Raw genomic sequence first — 17,480 nt, 5'->3', positions numbered from 1 at the left:
CTATAAACTATGTATATACAAATATGTACTAATAAAATCTTTTTAAGTTAATGAATAAAACCAGACACAAGAATATGAACAGATGTCTCCTGACCTGTATGAATTCTGCACCGTTCACTATGATTCCAAGGAAATTCAACCTTGCCACACCTTGTTCATCCGTTTCTGAGGACTTGGGTTGGTCCCTCTTTTGGGCTATTATATACAGCACAGCTATGGACAGTTGTGCACAATATTTATATGAACATATAGGCTTCAATTCTCTTGCACTGAACGGAATGCAGTTTCCCGCCCACGTGGCTGTTCCCCGTGTAATATTTTGAGGAACTGCCAAAGTGACTGCATCACTTTATATCCCTGTGAGTACTGTGTGAATGCTCCAATTTCTCCACACCTTTGGCTGCCCTCCTAAACTGCCTCTGAGTCTACTCACCCTGTTGGCTGCAGAGTGGCTTCTCACTGTAGCTTTGATTTGCACTTCTCTAATGAGTAATTTCAGTGTTGAACCTTTTTCTGTGCTTATTGGCCATTTGGGTATTTTCTCCAGAGAAACATCTACCTAAATCCTTTGCCCATCTTAAAGCTAGAAACCCACTGAAAATTAGAAATCAACTCATCAAGCTTTAAGAGTTCTTTTAAAAAGAAGAAAGATTTATATCAGCTAACAGCTTATAGAGGTCTCAGTCTATAGTCAGCTGACTCCAAGGCAGCAAAGTGGCAAAGCAGACAGGAGGCAGGGAAGCAGCAAAAACAGCAGTCAGCCAGTCTTTCACCTTTGTCCCATCCAGACTGCCAGCCCTTTGGGTGGTACCAATTCCAATGGGTAGACTGATACAGTACCACACACCCATCCAATGGGTAGACTGATACAGTACCACACACCCTTAATCGCAGCATCACAAAGCCCTGGGTGCAGCCACCTATGAGCACAGGAAGCTTTCAGGGGACACCTAAATACAAGCCATAACACAAGTAGTTAGGGTTACTAGTTACAACTTGTTAACCATTAACAGCTACCTGCAACTAGTAAACTACTACTAGTTAGCCACAGCCACTTACCAACTACTGGTTAAACTCTACTAGTAAATAATTACTAGTTACTAACATTCAGTAGGTATTGGTCAGTTACCAAAAATATAGTTACCATCTCTAGTTAACAACTCAGAATACTAGCCACTGGCAACTAGTTTCCAACTACTAGTTAACTATCATGTGTTACCAATTATTAGTTAGCCACAATGAATTATCCACAACTAATTAACTGATATTAGTTAACTATCAGTTGCCCATAATTAGTTAACAATAACTAGGCATCCATAACTGCTCAACCATCACTGATTACCAGTTACCCACAATTAGTTAATCATCACTAGTTACCACTTACTAGTTACCCAGGACTGATTCATTGCCTGTTACTATTCACCAGCAACTAGTTAACCACCTCAACTTTCCAACTACTAGTTAACCGTTACTGATTATTGATTGTTAATTACCCACAATTTGTTAACATTAGTTACAAGTTATCTACAACTAGTTATCCATTACTAGTTACTGGTCACCAGCAGCTAATTGACTTTTACTAATTGTCAGCTGCTAGCTAACCATCACTCACTGCTAATTACTAGTTACCCACAACTAATTATCCATAACTTATTATTCACAACTAAATAACTGACATTAGTTACTAGTAACTCACAAACTACCAGCTACTAGTGAACCATCAGTAGTTAGCAATTACAGTAGTGCCTCAGTTCTGGAATACTTTTGTCTGAACAATTTGGTTCACCACAGCATTTCAGTCTTCTTTGGGAACTGCATCTTGTAGTGACCAGGACCGTGGCAATCTTTCTCACATGACCACCAATGTGGCCATCTTTTCCAGAATCATGGTGCAAATTTGTGAATGGCGGTATCGCTGCATTAGTAACTTCCAAGTAATTAACCATTGCTACTTACTGGTTACTAGCTATCCATATTTAGCTAACCACTTACCAATTAGTTATTAATTTGTTAATCAAAACTAGTTTTCCATGACCAGTTACCAACTATTAGTAAACCATCGCTAATTTTCAACTACTAGCTAATCTCAAGTTAATAATTGCTTGCTACTCACAACTAGCTAACAATTGTTAGTTATACCTGACCACTATTACAACATTTACCAGCTGCTAGTTAAATATCACTTGTTACGAGTCAGTCATTACCCACAACCAGCTACCCATTGCTAGTTACCTATAACTAGTTGAACATTAGTTATCTGTAGCTTATTAATACTAGTCATTACAACTAGTTAATCATAGTTTGTCTAGGACTAATTAGCTATAGCTAGTTATCTATATTTCATTAATGCTAGTAACCCTCAACTATCCATAACAGATCACTTATCACTAGCTACTACAATGATTTGTCATCACATTTTCTATAGCTAGTTAACTAGTAATTGGTAACTAACAATGGACAACCAGCAATTTTTTTTTAGCCATTTTATCTAGTCATTGTGGACCAGTTGTGCATTACTAGTTACAAGTAACCAGCAATGGGCAACCGGCTGTGGTTAGGTGGTCATTTTTAAGGCTGCTGTGTTCCGAATGGGCATCCCGGCAGCCCAGATGAGCAGACGCCCTTGGGATCCTCTGTTCTATCCCCTGGAGCCATGTGAGCGCCCTCAAAGTTGAAATGCATCAGGGCTGAATCTTTATGTATTTTCCTTATTTCATGGATTTAACGGCTATAGCCCTACCTCATAATTTATTTATTTATTTATTATTTGCGGAACCAGGGATTGAACTCAGGCCCTTGCGCTTGCAAGGCAAGCGCTTATTCTACTGAGCTATCTCCCCAGCCCCTTACCTCACAGTTTAAATCTCTAGCCTTCTCTCCATTTTAAACTCATGTACCTAACTGCTTACTCAGCATGTCCACATAGATGTGTGAGAGGTATTGCAAACTTAGGCCCTCAAAACAGCTATTAATTTGATGGCCCCAATGAATCCAGTCACCCTTTGTCCAATCAACCCTTTGTAATGAGTGTTAATCTTACCCCCTGAGAGTCTAGCCTCATAGAAAAATAATTATATGAACTATGTGTTTTGTATTAAATTGTCCCCCCCCTTGCAAAGTCCCAAACTATGAAAGCATCTGACAGCCCAGCTGGGCCTGGAGCCCTTAGTGGCCTCTGAGCCAAGGGAGGTTGGGACTCCTCATGCATCCTGGCTGCTGGCTGAGACACCTCATTTGTCCTCTGCGTGGGCTCTCGGCCTCAGCAAGTTTAGCCTGGGCTTCCTGAGTGGTGGCATTAAGGTTCCAACAGTGGAAGAAGGAAAGCTGCAAAACCTTTAAGTCCTGGGCTCTGCAGCTCACCCTCTACTGCATTCTATTGTCCAACATAGACTCTCAGGGGTAGGATTGTCCAGTTGTCATTTATTGGAAGACTCTTATTCCTCCCCCCCCCAGGGTGTGGTCTTAACATCCTCATCAAAAATCAGTTAACTATGTGTGGAAGTGTATTTCCAGACTCCGTTCTGTCCCATCCATCTCTTCATATACCTTACACCAGTATTATGTCATCTTGATTGTACTGTACTAGGCGTTAAAATCAGCAAGTCGAAGGACTCCAACTTTATTCTTTTTTCAAGATTATTTTTGCTATGCTGGGTCCCTTGCATTTCCACATAAATTTTAGTAACAATTTGTCCATTTCTGAAAAAAAAAAAAAAAAAGGCAATTGGAATTGTGCTAGTCAGTTTTTGAAGATGCAATATAGTTCGGAGCTACTTATTTGGAACTCTTTTTATAGAGTCAAAAACTCCAGAAGTGATCCGGGACTGTTTCAGGGCACTTGAACTTGGGTATTACCCCCATCTCCTCAAACCCCTCTCACACACTGAATAGAATGATAGATTACCAATGTAGAAATTTAAACGTGTTCTGATTCATAAACACATCTTCTCTTCTGTCCAGCTGTCCTCCACTTGGACACCAGAAGAACCCCGAGCCCTGGGCTCTGCCCTCCACAAAGCTGGAGGGCTTTAGCAGGTTGCTTTTGTCTCTGGCCCTCCATGCTCCATGCTCTGGGCCCTGTTACATAGCGACAGGTGACTCCCACACCCTGTACATGGCGACAGGTGACTCCTCCTTCTGCACAGTCCTTTATGTCACTGGAGGAAACCACACCCAGAGGATCTTGAGCCACTCTCTGGTGTCAAAGCCGCACACAGCTAAGCTCTCTACCCAATAACACCAAAGGGCAGGGGGAGAGTTTTCATTTCATAAAAACTAGATACCGATACCTTGCAGGGGCATCCTCGAATTCCATCCACATCTCTATGGTTGCTGCCAGCTCCCGCAGGCCTATTTCTTCTGGCCAGGCAGGAGGCTTGGGCTGGGAAGCACAGCCGCGTAGCTGAACAGCGAGCAGCTGCGCTGGGATCTGAGATTCCGCAGGCCCAGTCAGGCAGCAGTGGCAGCTGGTAGGTCAGGTGGGCATTTGTGTGGGCCCAAATTAGGGACAGTTGGTAATCCGAGTAAGCAGAGATCGCAGGTTAGGGAAAGACCACCAGCAGCAAGAAGAAGAAGGGACACGGGGTCCCCTCCATCCCTCAGAGGCCCAGGTCTGAGCAAGGGCTAAGCCTCTGACTGTAGTTGCCCTGTCCAGCTCCTTGAACTGTGCCACCCGAGAGGGTTACAGGCGCATGCATGTGAAGCCGGTGAAACAGAGGTCTTTTACCTTCTTCAAATTGTTATTTCTTAAAAAGGAACTGCAGTGTCGTTTTTACCCAAGAATAGATTTATGCTTAATAGAAAGATGTTCCCTTTGCTAAGTCGACCTCTCCCACCAGGTGGATTCCAGACCCAGTTTAAGAAAACAGTTTGTCTCGCTGCGAGCGAGACGTCTGCAGCCCAGAGAAGGTCAGGGTCTTTCTTGTTCGCATCCCGCTGTTTTCTCGCTTGAAAAAATGAGCTCTTGCAGGTACTCAGGCTTTGCAGTTTGGACTAAGAGCCCGGGGTTGCACAGCGTGCTGGCCCCGCACCCCGCAGGGAAGGCCCCGCCCCGCCCCGACCCCGACCCCGCCTTGACACACGCCCCTTCCTCCAACACAATGGAACCGCAGTTGCCGGCGACACCGGAAGCTGGGCCGAGTTTTCCACTACCAGGACTGGCTGCCCGCGCCTGGCCGCCCACACGGGGTAACCGCGCAGCCCCGCGCCCTGCGCCTGCACCCCGCGCTCGCCATTCCCAGCCCCGCTGCCCTGCGCCGACTCCGCGCCTGGCTGTAACTGCAGGTGGTGGGAGGGTTCCGGAGTCTTGGAGAGACCCAAAACTGGAAGGTGTTCTCTGGTCTAAGCTGGTCTAAGTGCCCTAAGTTCCTGCGAGCCGCCTGAGGGCTTGGATCGCCCTGCCTCGGCCTCCACCCTGGGGACGCGGTCGGATTTGCTTCCGCTCGTGCCTTCCTGCCCCCTCACCCCAAACCCGGACTTCGGGCAGCCCCCTCTTCATTATTTATCGTAGTTATTGCAGTTTTCCTGCCCTGTCTCCACTCTAAAATAAGATCGAGACGTAGCCCAAGGAACGTTATTCTAGTAATATACCCCCAGAGGTCACTTAGTTTGTCCCCCATAAAATCCTATAGCTCTAGTCCCCAAACAGCCATCCTGCGAAAGTCTCCCCACCCCACCCCACCGCCGTGGTCGCCGCAGCTGATTCTGTTTCTGGCCTTTGTTGCACACGGTTCACTTCGTGTCTGTATCTTGCCCAGTTGGCCCGGGACTGCTGCCCCTTGTGACTTGGGTCGAACAGGGCCGGCCCTTACCCTGCGGAGCACGCGCCTGTGTCCATCTGGGCGCCTGTAACACCCCCGTGTGCCCGGCCCACGGCAGCCTTTGCCTCTGTTCCATGACAGTGTGTCCTCGGCCCCCTTAAAGCAGAGAATCAATCAGATTACGAAAATACTTTTGTTGGGCTTATAACCTACCCGCCCCGGCCCCTAGCCCCCCGCGCCCAGCTCCCAGCCCCCAACTCCCAGCCCCGCAGTAGTTTCTCTAGCAACTGGTTGCAGCATTCTGGAGCCTGATCCTGTAGAGTCCGCCCCGGGTCCCCTTCTTGACACCCTGTGGTCGGTCTGCTCTCATTGGTGCTGGTCCTAACCAAGGAATTACAATGAGTGCTCTCTTCCCTGGGGCTCCTGACCCAGCTTCTGTCTCGTGAGATTCCGCGTCTGCATTATTCATAGCTGCCTGCCGGGCTTCTGCTTCCTGGGATGCACTCCTACACGGGGTGACCCTAAGTCCGAGTATGCCAGCGGCAGCGCTGGCTTAGACCCACTGTCCCAATATAACTGTTCACTTTTCAAAAGCCTCACGGTTTGGAGGATGGAGCTCAGCTCTGCCTCTAACTTAGATGGCTTCCAGTTGGAGCAGGGGAGGGGCCCACGGCAGCCCACGCAGGTGTCCCTGTGTCCACGGGTGTCGGAGGCACAGAGCAGGAATTGACCAGCGCTCGTTCAATTCACTGCCAGCGCATCCCCTTCTTAGTAGCAGAGAGAGAGCTTTGCCCCAGAGGGTCAAGCAACCTCCCCACAGGGCCTGACACAGAAAAGACTCCATGACACCCAGAACCGTGTCTAGTCCACACCAGAGGGACCCCGGGGCTTTAACACCAGAGTCCCTAAGTTCACTGCTGTGATTCTTTTCACCACCACCCACGTACCCCAAAGCAAGTGCTCTGAGGCTGTGGCAGTTAGGCAGGGCTGATTAGCTATGGTTAGAGAGCCCCAAGGGCAGCACATTAGCGCTACTACCTGGGTCCCTAAGTTAGGCTCAGAGGTAGGGTCCTGGTTGTGGAAGAGGACAACCAGCTATCCTACTTTGCCTAGGATTGATGGCTTCCTGGGACATGAGATTTTCAGTTATTTTATGTTATTTTATTTTATTTTGAGGCAGGGACACATTAGTAGTCCAGGCTGGCTTTGAACGTGCTGTGTGGCTGACTAGCCTTGAATTCACAGGGATCCTCCTGCCTCTGCCTTTGCCCCTGAGTGCTGGGATCACAGATGTGCACCTCCACACCCAGTGGGACTTTCAGTTTCAAAGCCAGGAAAGTCACAGCCAAACTAGAATGCGTTGTCACCCCATTCTCCACCCTGACTGCACATAAGGCTCATTCCAGAATGCTTATTAAAGACAATGTTATTTAATTGATGCAGGAAAGGTCCTGGGCATGTGAATAACTTATTAAAATTTATTTATTTATGTAATTTTTTGGAACTAGGGTTTGAACCCAGGGCCTTGGCACTGAGCTACATTCCCAGCCTGGTTTTTTGTTTGTTTGTTTGTTTGTTTGTTTGTTTTGAGACAGTGTCTCCCTAAGTTGCCTAGGTTGGGCTTGAATCTTTCTTCCTCCTGCCTCAGCCTCCCAGAGCACTGAGATTACAGGTGTATGTTACTACACACAGCGTGTGGATTGCTATACAGTTCCCAGATGGAGTCCAGTGAGCTGCCAGTGCTGAGATCCATTAAGTTATGAGTGATAGCCCTAAACAGACCCTAAAAGTGAGTTGCTCAAGGGCTGCATGGCCAGGTAGGTCCGTCTCCTCATGAGAGGAGCTTCCAGAATGACCATTTCCTGCTGTGGCTATTTCTTTCCCCATTTTAAGGGTTTCTTCTCATGGGTGAGGACTGGGCTTCCCTTTTCCCAGCATGCTCTGGGGGCGTGGGCAGTAGCATTGCCTCTACCTCAGTTGGAGCTCATGATTTGCACAAGACCAGATAAAGCTGGTATGAGACTCCTTCATGCTTGGTGGTGGTTCAGAGGCCAGCTGGGGGCTGAGTGCTTCAGCTTTACCCTGTGGGGTCCTGGAGCTTGAAGACGTATCGGCTCTGGGACTGCTGTCTCTGCAGGTCTTCCAGGATCATGTGGTACATCAGCACACGGGGGACAGCCCCCCGGGTGGACTTTGAGGGGGCCCTGTGCTCTGGCTATGCCCCCGATGGGGGCCTCTACATACCAGAGGAGTTGCCCCAGCTGGACCGGGAGACCCTGGGGCGCTGGAGCTCACTGTCCTACCCCAGCCTGGTGAAGGAGCTCTGCAGCCTCTTCATCGGGCCTGAGCTCATTCCGAGAGAGGATTTAAATGGTGAGTAACCTGTGCCCAGCCCCACCGCTGGCTTTTCCTTCTGAGGGGAAGAGTGAGAGAGAGAGAGAGAGAGAGAGAGAGCGAGCGAGCGAGCGAGCTCAAAATTGGAAATCCAAACTTTTAAATCTATTCCACTTTCTACTTTCAAGATGAACATCGAAGTGATCTGTAGAGAATTTGCTTCTTTTAGTTTGTTATTTAAAAAACTGCACAAGGCATGGTACTGCATGCCTGTAATCCCAGCACTCAGGAGGCTGAGGCAGGATGAACTCTGTGAGTTTGAAGTCAGCTGGGCTGCAAAGTGAGATCATCTTTCAAAAGAAGAAAAAGAGATGCTCTAAGATTAGGGATTTGGGGCTGGAGACATAGCTCAGTGGCACAGGCTCCTGCCTGGCAAGTGCATAGTCCTGAGTTCAATTCCTGGTACAACCCCCCCTTTGCCCCCCGCTCAAACCCAAAAAAAAAAAAAAAACCTACAAAGATTAGGGATTTTATCCTGAGCAGCTTGCGTATTGGAGTGTTTTCTTTGTGCATATTAAGCACCAGGACCTCAGATCTCTGTTTTGTCCCCTGGAATGGTCATTCTAAAGAGACTTGGAGAGTCCTGGACCAGCTTGTCTCAAACTGCACTGTGCCAGTGGGTGTCCCTGGAATCTCATTTTAAGGGTGTCCCTTAAAATCAGATTCTGACCCAGCAGGTCTGGGGTGGCCCCGAGAACCCTGCAGTCTATCAAGTGCCCACACAGGCCTAGCACTGCTGGTCAATGGGCCACACTGTGAGTGGCACAAAGAAAGCCGTAATGGTTGGCATGTGTGGCTGGAGGAGGCAAAGCCCCACTCAATATGTGGTCTGATGGCGGTGGTCACCTCACTTGGAGCCTTGTTAGACCCTCAGGCTCTTTCAGACCTACTAACCCAGACTATGCATTTTAGCAAAGACGCCGTGTCCTTGCTCTGCTGCTGAGGATTGGGAAGCTGTGTTCTAAAACGCCTTGCTGTGGGTATCATAGCTTTTCTACCATGCCTGGTTCTGGAACCCTGGGTGTGAGATTTAATTTTTTTTAAATCATTTATTTATTTATTTATTTATTTGTTACATGGCCTCACTGCACAGCTTGGATTCGTAGTAATCCTCCTGTCTCAGCCTCCCCAACACTGGAATTATAAGCATGCACCACCACACTCTGTTTTGGTGTCCAGCACAGTGCACCTGGGGTTCCAGGGCTGGCACAGAATGGGGTACTGGAGGTCAAACTTGGGTCCATGTGCTTGCCTGGCAGGCACTTAAACAGCCGAGCTATCTCCCCAGCCCTGGATGTGAGATTTAGTAGTGGAAAAAAACCAAAAAAATGCAATCTTTCTGTCTTTGAGAATAAAAATTAGAAGGATATGACGTTCATTTGTTTGTCATATAACTATTTAGTTGATTTTATTGTAATAAATGCTTTAAAAACCCTCAAACAATGAAGAAATGCTTTAAGTAAAAAATAAAAGTCTTCACAGGAGGACTCCCAGGAGCCATCTATGATCATTTTAGTGTCTGTCTCTTCAGGCTTTTTTCCTAGGCTTATTCAGTGGCATGCATAAATGATATCATTTAAGATAAAATTTTCTTGGCTCTTGTGTGGTAGCCAGAGATGGAAATGTTCAATTTGGAGCGTTCATCCAACCCTCCTGCCCTCACAGGTCTGATCGACCGAGCCTTCAGCCGATTTCGCTCCAGAGACGTGGTTCATCTGCAGAAGCTGAAGCACGGGCTGAGTGTGCTGGAACTGTGGCACGGGGTCACGTATGCCTTCAAGGACTTGTCCCTGTCCTGCACTGCTCAGTTCCTGCAGTACTTCCTGGAGAAGAGGGGGAAGCATGTCACTATTGTTGTGGGTGTGTACTGTGGGCACAGGCACAGAGCTCCTTAGTGCCAAAACTTTAGGGCTCCACCTGCGAGATGCCCTCAGATGAGTCAGGGATGTCCAGAGCAGCATTCTTAACCTTGTCTTTGTCATCCTGAAAAAAAGCTATAGCTCCTTCTTAGAGTAATATTTCTATATGCTCAAATTGCTTAAGATTACCCAGTTCAGCACGTGTTCTGAGTTCTAAGTTGCTTAGCCCCCAGGTTGCTGCTTCGTTTGCCACTGATGCTTTGAGGGCCATTTCTGTCCTTCCTTGTTGTTCTAAAGGGATGTTTCTTCTTTATTCCCATGCAGGAACTTCTGGGGACACAGGAAGCGCTGCCATTGAGAGTGTGCAGGGGGCAAAGAACGTGGATATCATCGTTCTGCTGCCCAAAGGCCGCTGCTCGAAGATTCAGGAGCTGCAGATGACGACGGTACTGAAGGAGAATGTCCACGTGTTTGCAGGTGGGTGGTGAGGCAGACATAAGCGACATCGTGGCACTGTTGTAGTGGTAGATGACAGTGAGCGAAGGAAGATAAGGTCTCCACAAAAGAGATGAGTGTGTAGGAACAGGGAAGATTTTATTGCGAGCTTGAGACCAACATCCTGACTTCGGGTCACAACTCCTAAATTGTGGGCACTGGCCTGAACTTTGCTTTCAGGTTACATAATTTTTAGATATCCATAGCGACCACATTTCCACACTCACAGGAATGTTGCAGAATTGCCATGCAATTGTTACAAGGTTTACATTTCTACATTCTCCAGGCTCTGTAGACCACCTGCCAGTCACAGAAGATTGTGGTTTGGTCAGATACTTAGTACAAATGTCCTACTTCCTAAGCTGTTCTGATTGTTCCCTTTTTTATGGCCTTGTTTTTCTCAGTAGACTTAAGGTTAACTAGGATAGGGGTGAAAGGGAGTAAGTTCACCTATAATTTAAGTGAATTTAAGTGATTTTTGTAAAAATGGAGTTACAGAAAAAAATGGAGTCTCTCTTGCCCCATCAAAGTCTCTGTGGGGTCTGCTTTGGGACAAAATAGCTTAGTTGACTAGCTGGCTATCCTTCCTTCTTTCCTGTCTCTCTCCCTTCCTTCCCTCATCAGCTATATTCTGAGGTCAGAATATAGCTTGGCTTAGCTCTGAGAGGGCTCCTGGCTATGCAGTCCCCTAAGCAGTTGGAGGTGACAGACATACAAGCCAGTAATATCAGTGAAACATAGGAAGTGCAGGTTTGAAACCACCTCATGTAGGCTGTACTTGCTGCGGTCAAGTGTGACCCACACAGCCATGCAGAGCTGTAACCCAAGCTAAGCTAGTGCAGTTTTGTTCCAGGTACTGAAGTTTAGAGGACACACACTCAGTAAATAGTTAAGAGAATGCACCACTACATCTCAGCAGATCCGCCCTCCCTTACAGGCTAGAAATGACTTAAACCGTGCATGTAGTCAACAGGTCCAGGTATTTAAAATAGGAAGCTGCTCCGTTGTCCCCATTGTTAGTGCTGGGTTACTAGTTGTATAAGTGAAATCCTCACATCAGATCAGCTGTTCTGAATTTGTCTAGTCAGTGTGGAGACCGAGAATAGAGAAAGATGGGGTGAGTGTGGCTGGAGCTTTGTGCTCCTCAAATCCCCTAGACCTCACGGAGCACCAGCATGAGGACAGGAATATGAAAAATGGGGGCTTCGCTAAGGTTTTACACAGTGGGCCTCTCCATGTGGCCTCTCTCAGTTTGATTATTCATCTGGCAAGTCAGCAAGGGTGATGGCAGAGAGAATTCCTTCTATGAGTGGCCTGGCGTCCTGGTGTAATCCCATAAAGGATGTTTTCATGTAACACCAGCTTTGTCAAGGAGCAGAGGCATCGTGGAAACAAAACCCACTCCTGGGAATTGCCTTAGTCGCTTATGTCTTTTTTTTTTCCTGTACCAGGGATTGAACTCAGGACTCTGCGCTTGCCAGGCAAGTGCTTATTCTACTGAGCTATCTCCCCAGCCTTTAGGTCTATTTTTAACTGCAACCCAAAATTCCCCTGTGCTTTTATCTTTAGCAAGCACACACATGTTTCAGGGTGAAGTCCATGGTTTAGCTAATGCTAAAATTGTTGTAAAATCTTATACATTAGCCTTGGTAACTGCCTGGATTTGGTGCATTTTCTTGCAATCATTGCAAGACTTCACAACACAAGATTCAGACTCCAAAACTGATACTTATGGATCTAGGACTGACTCCTCCAAGCTTTAAAGTAGAGAATAGCTTTGCATACTTCTCTCTGGCCATTAACCCCTTTCTTGCCTCATACACAGATATTGAAAGGCTTTTTCCTTAACAGCATGAGTGAAAGCTCATTCTTGACCTGTGGGTAAGAGAATCCTGCTCATCTTTAAAACAATGGCAGAGTAAGCACAGTGCTAAGTCGTCTGTGTGATCCCTGCAGCTGAAGATGTATTTTTTTTTTGTGTATGTCCTGCACTTTGAGAGAAGAAGGCATGAGACTTAAAGAAATGAGTTTTGTTCATGAACAGCACTGTTCAAATTCTCTCTTTCCTCTTTGGAGCCTTCTGGCTTGGCTGTAATAAGGATATGTGCTAGTTCAGGAGCTAACGACAAGTATGTGTTTTCCCTCAGACCGATGAGCTCAGGGAGTAGGAGCGGACTGCCTGGATATTCTGTGTGGACACTGGGTTATAAAGTCATTATCTGCCTTGTACATCGTGTACTTATTCAATGCAGAATCATTAGTAAGCACTTGATAGCTATTGGTTATGTTATTTAGCATGCTTTTGGCTGGAATTAATGGAAAATCTAACAGACCAACTTAAAGAGGATAATTCCTGTCTTCTGTAACAGGACATCCAGAGGTGGGGTGGCTGTCACTTGGCCGAGTCAGTGACTCAACAGTGCCTTCAGGAACTCACATGCCTCCCATTCTCTCTCTGCCTTCCCTGATCCTAAGGCCCATTCTTCTTGTCCTATGATAATGATGTGGGGGTACACAGGACCCTCTGTAGCTCTTTTTTAAAGGCAGCAAGTTGTCTTTTGGCTCCCCAGCCAGCATCCCATCATGTCCCATTGGCCTGAGTTCCTCAGGTACCCATCTTGGCCCAACCCTTGACTACATGGGAATGCCAGGCACTGAGTGGCTTGGGCCTGACAAATGAATGGGGCCTCCACAAATCATCCCAGGACATTGGGGGTTCACATGTGGCTCTGGAGTTTTCCCCAGTTTCACTGTTTCTACACAATGACTAGGAAACAACAGTTAACAACCTTAATTCATGCTCTGATGCTTATTTGGGTGTCAGGTATTTGTCCCAGCAACAAGAGAAGAGTAACTGGGGCCAGGGAGATGGCTCAGTAGAAGAAGCACTTCCCTGCCAAGTGCAAGGGAATCCCCAGTTCCACCAATAAATAAATAAATAAATAGATAGATAAATAAATAAATTTTAAAAAATAAATAAATGAAAAGAGAAGAGTAACTGAGACGTAGGACATACGTCTTGGACTCGTGGACAGTTACTTAGAAATTTAACCAATAATTCATGAATAAATTAAACTGATGAGCACAGAAAAGAGAAACTCTGCCCAAACAAGCTCACCTAGCACATAGGAGCAGAGAGCACAACAGTCACTCTTGAGTTTTAGACGAAGGCAGGTCACAGGGCCATGGGGTCCGTGTCCCTTCAACCCTGATAGAGCTGTGGAGTATGGGATGAGCCCCGCTGCAGCTCATGGTCAGGTGAACAGTTCTTCTTTCTTTGTAAAAGAGTCGGCAAGGCAGGTGTGGGAGTTCTTAACCCAGCGTCTCAGAGGGTTGACCTTTCATACCTTGGTACATCGGAAGTGGCTCCAGCTGCACTATTTTCTGAAGCAAGGGCAGGTGCTCAGGCACTCAAGTATGGGAGACCTGGTTTCTATCACAGTGAGCTTCACAGCGAGTCTGAAGAGCCAGGCCCAGCCTTGGGAAGCTGAGTGCAGGTCCTGGGGGGTGGGGGCGCAGCCCCAAGGAACTTGACTCAACTAGGAGCCGAGCACCCAGGAGCCTGGCCTGCTCCTGAGAGCTACACTCTCCTCTTTCCTGACAGTGGAGGGAAACAGTGATGAGCTGGATGAGCCCATCAAAGCCATGTTCGCAGATGCAGCTTTTGTCCAGGAGCACAACCTGATGAGCCTGAATTCAATCAACTGGTCTCGGGTCCTTGTGCAAATGGCCCACCACTTCTTCGCCTACTTCCAGTGCTCGCCTTCCTTGGACACACACCCACTGTCTCCTGTGGAAGTGGTCGTGCCGTCGGGAGCTGGTGGCAACCTGGCAGGTAAGGGGACCCTGGATGTGCAGGGACTTTCTGGAAATCGACCCACAATCCCAATCTTTCCAGCTGCCCTTTGGCTGCAACTGGGAAGAGAAAGAAGGCTGAGTCCTACCTAGTTCTGAAGATAACAGGAAACTGCACAGAATAGCCTCCCTGGCTTCCTGGGGGCTGCCTTGGGCCCTTCCTGCTCAGCTCTGTGTGCTCCTTCTGCATGTGAGGACACGAGGTCAGGGGTCAGCCAGGGAGCCCAGCTGGCAGTACTGGACTTAAGTTCCACATGGCCAGCTGCCCAAGGCAGGGGCAGCATTGTGTTCCCTTCCGCGGGCACACTCCCCAGGTGGCATCCGAGGCATGGGGGGTCCTGGACTTAGGACTCTGGCCCCAGGTCTGCGCTTCCCTAGCTGATTTGCTGTGGGTTGGTTGCTTGGGCACTACTCGTCAGCTGTAGGAGGAGATGGTGGGTCATTTGTCATATTTCTGATGCCTGCTGCTGGGAGGGCAGTACAGTTCTCTTGCACATCCTACCTTGGTAAGGGTAAAGTGTGGCACGGCTACGTGGCGCTGGAATCATTTTCTCAGGACAGTTAACATTTGCAAGAATGTACTGGGCTTAAGTACTATGCTAGGTATCTTTGTGTATTAGCTTGTTTACTCCTCACATGGGCCTGAGAGAAGGACATTACACTTGTCCTACCGTATGCATGGGGGGGGCAGGGAAATAGCTCAGTGGAATAAGCACTTGCCTGGCAAGTGCAAGGACCTGAGTTCAATCCCCCCTCAAAAAAAAGACTTGTCCATGTACATGAGGGGTCGGTTCAAGGGCCCACATAGACTCCAAAGTCTACAGATACTTGAGTCCCTTATAGAAAATGACATAGGGCTGGCCAAATAGCTCAGCAAATTAAAGCACCTGCTTGGGCAGACGAAGGGGCTGGGGGTTCAGTCCCCTGGCCTGCCCTGCCAGTCCCACCCCCAGGGTACGCTGAGACAGCAATTGAGACTGGGCATGGTGCATGCACCTGTAATCCCAGCTCTGAACAGTAGGTTAGCGCAGACTGTGTAGGTGACAAAGGAACGCAGTGCAGGGCTGGTTCACCTCACCTGCTGGCGTCACACAGGCTGCAGAAGTGAAACCCGAATCACTGTGGGAGGAGCCAAAGGGTGGGACCCGACGACCCAGCTCTAGAGCACCTCTAATTCCTAACGCCATACTTGAATGCTATCTACATAGTTGCTACTCTGTACACTTTGGGAGTAATAGTAAGGGCAAAAGTCTGAACAGCTTCAGTACAATTGCACCATTGTCTTTCAGTCTCTGGTTGGTGGACTCTGTAGATGTGAAAGCTACAAATACAGAAGGCTGACTGCAATTTTATTTCCATTTTTATTTATCTATTTGCAGTGCTGGGTGTTGAACACAGGCAGGGTCTTCACGTAGAGCTACTTCCTCAACCCATTTTGTGTGTATTTGAAACAGAGGCTTACACCTTCAGTAAGTTGCCCCTGCTGAAGTTGAGCTAGAGATCCTCCTGCCTCAGGCTCCCAGGGTGCTGGAGTTACAGGTGTTATTTCCCTTTTATAATGAATTAGGGGCAAAGAGAGGCCAACTTGCACCTGGTTACGGTGGCTGGTCAGTAGCAGAGCCAGGGTCCTTGCCAGCTGTCACGGCTGGTGGTGCTGCTGCTTCTGGTCGGCTCCTCCTACTCTTGTGCTTCTGCGGCACTCTGGGGGTGGGGGCATTGTGATGGTCAGGTGGTGGAGAGCTTGCCTAGCATGCGTAAGGTGCTGGGTTCAATCCCAAGCACCACCAAGAAACAAATAAACCAAAACCTACAACCATGTACCCATTCACAGTCACTTTTTGTGTCCCCTGAACTTTTCTTCCCCCAAGCCCTCAGCATCACTGATCTGTTGTTATTGTTGTTTTTGTGGGTACTGGGACTCAACTTAGGATCTCACGCTTGTCAGGCATGCGCTGCACCGCTGAGCTGTAGCCCCAGCCCCTGACTATTTTGCCTCTGCAGACCTTTCCTATTCTAGCTATGGTGCCACGCACTGTATGGCCTTTTGTGTCTGGCTTCTTATGTGGGGCATATTGTTTTCAGCATTACCCAGGCGGTAACACCTGTCAGCATTGATTCTGTTGCATGGCTGCATTGCATTCAGTTAATTGGTGTATGTCAGTGGAATACATTTGGGCCTTTCCAAGCTTTTCCAGCCACTTTCAGTGATGCCATATGGACCCTCGGGTGTAAGTTTTTGTACAGCCCCGCATTCTCATTTGCTTTTGGCATATATCTAGAAGTGTCCTTGCTAGGTCCTATGATAACTGTGCTAAACATTCTGGGGAACCTTCCTGTTTTTCGGAGTACCTGCACTATTTTACATTCCTACCAGGGATGTGGAGACTTTTCAGTTTCTCCACACCCTCACCAGCACTTTGTATCATCTGCCTTTCTCAGTGTAGCAAATCTAGTGATTGTAAAGCTGCATCTCAGTGTGTTTAAGGGTTGTGTGTCCCTGACGACTAGTGATGCTGCATATCTGTCTCTGTGTTCATTGGTCACTTATGTGTCTTGTCATAGAAGTATATATTCAGACCTTTTGCCTATTTTTAAACTGAGTTATTGGTGTTTTTATTTTATTTTTGTGGTGTCAGGGATTGAACTTAAGACCTTGTGCTTGCCAGGCAAGTATTTATTCTACTGAGCTATCTCCCTGGCCCCAGTATTTTTATTGTTTAGTTGTAATAGTTCTTTATATATTGTGGATACAAGTTCCCAATTAGATATATGACTTGCAAATACTTTTTCCTATTCTATGAGTTATCTTTTTTTTTTATGGAATAGTCAGCCTCCATGGCTACAAATACCTGAGATTAATAATTTCCAGGAGGGGGCCTGCCCCTTAGCTAAGTTCTTTAAGTGACTGCTTCAACAAAGCAGTCAGACTCAGGTTGCTGTGGTTTGATCCCCACAACTCAAGCCAGCCAAACCTGCCCTGAAGGCATTTGGAGCAAAAAATAATAATAATAATTTCCAGGAGGGAAGGTTTATTTTGTGTCTGGGTGTGGTTTTCTTTGGATTGATACTATTTGGAATTCTATATGCTTCGATTACAGGAATGTCAGATTGTTGCCCC

The 17,480-nt window shown here is 47.3% G+C and overlaps 1 protein-coding gene across 2 annotated transcripts in view; it reads left to right on the top strand.

Moving 5' to 3' along the window:
• The first annotated feature begins 5,100 nt into the window (after window positions 1-5,100).
• Thnsl2 (threonine synthase like 2) overlaps window positions 5,101-17,480 on the top strand; it is a 19,658-nt gene continuing 7,278 nt past the window's right edge. For both annotated transcript variants that reach the window (XM_023702911.1, XM_012517284.2), the window contains exons 1-5: window positions 5,101-5,187; window positions 7,897-8,132; window positions 9,819-10,013; window positions 10,337-10,489; window positions 14,112-14,342. In XM_023702911.1, the coding sequence (XP_023558679.1) occupies window positions 7,910-8,132; window positions 9,819-10,013; window positions 10,337-10,489; window positions 14,112-14,342 (802 nt within the window). In that variant the 5' untranslated portion in view covers window positions 5,101-5,187; window positions 7,897-7,909. The remainder of the gene's footprint in view (window positions 5,188-7,896; window positions 8,133-9,818; window positions 10,014-10,336; window positions 10,490-14,111; window positions 14,343-17,480) is intronic.

Source organism: Octodon degus, unplaced genomic scaffold, assembly GCF_000260255.1.
Source record: "Octodon degus isolate 3935 unplaced genomic scaffold, OctDeg1.0 scaffold00162, whole genome shotgun sequence".
Taxonomy (NCBI): Eukaryota; Metazoa; Chordata; class Mammalia; order Rodentia; family Octodontidae; genus Octodon; species Octodon degus.
The sequence above is the reverse complement of the archived record's forward strand: the minus strand, read 5'-3'. Positions and strand labels throughout refer to the sequence as shown.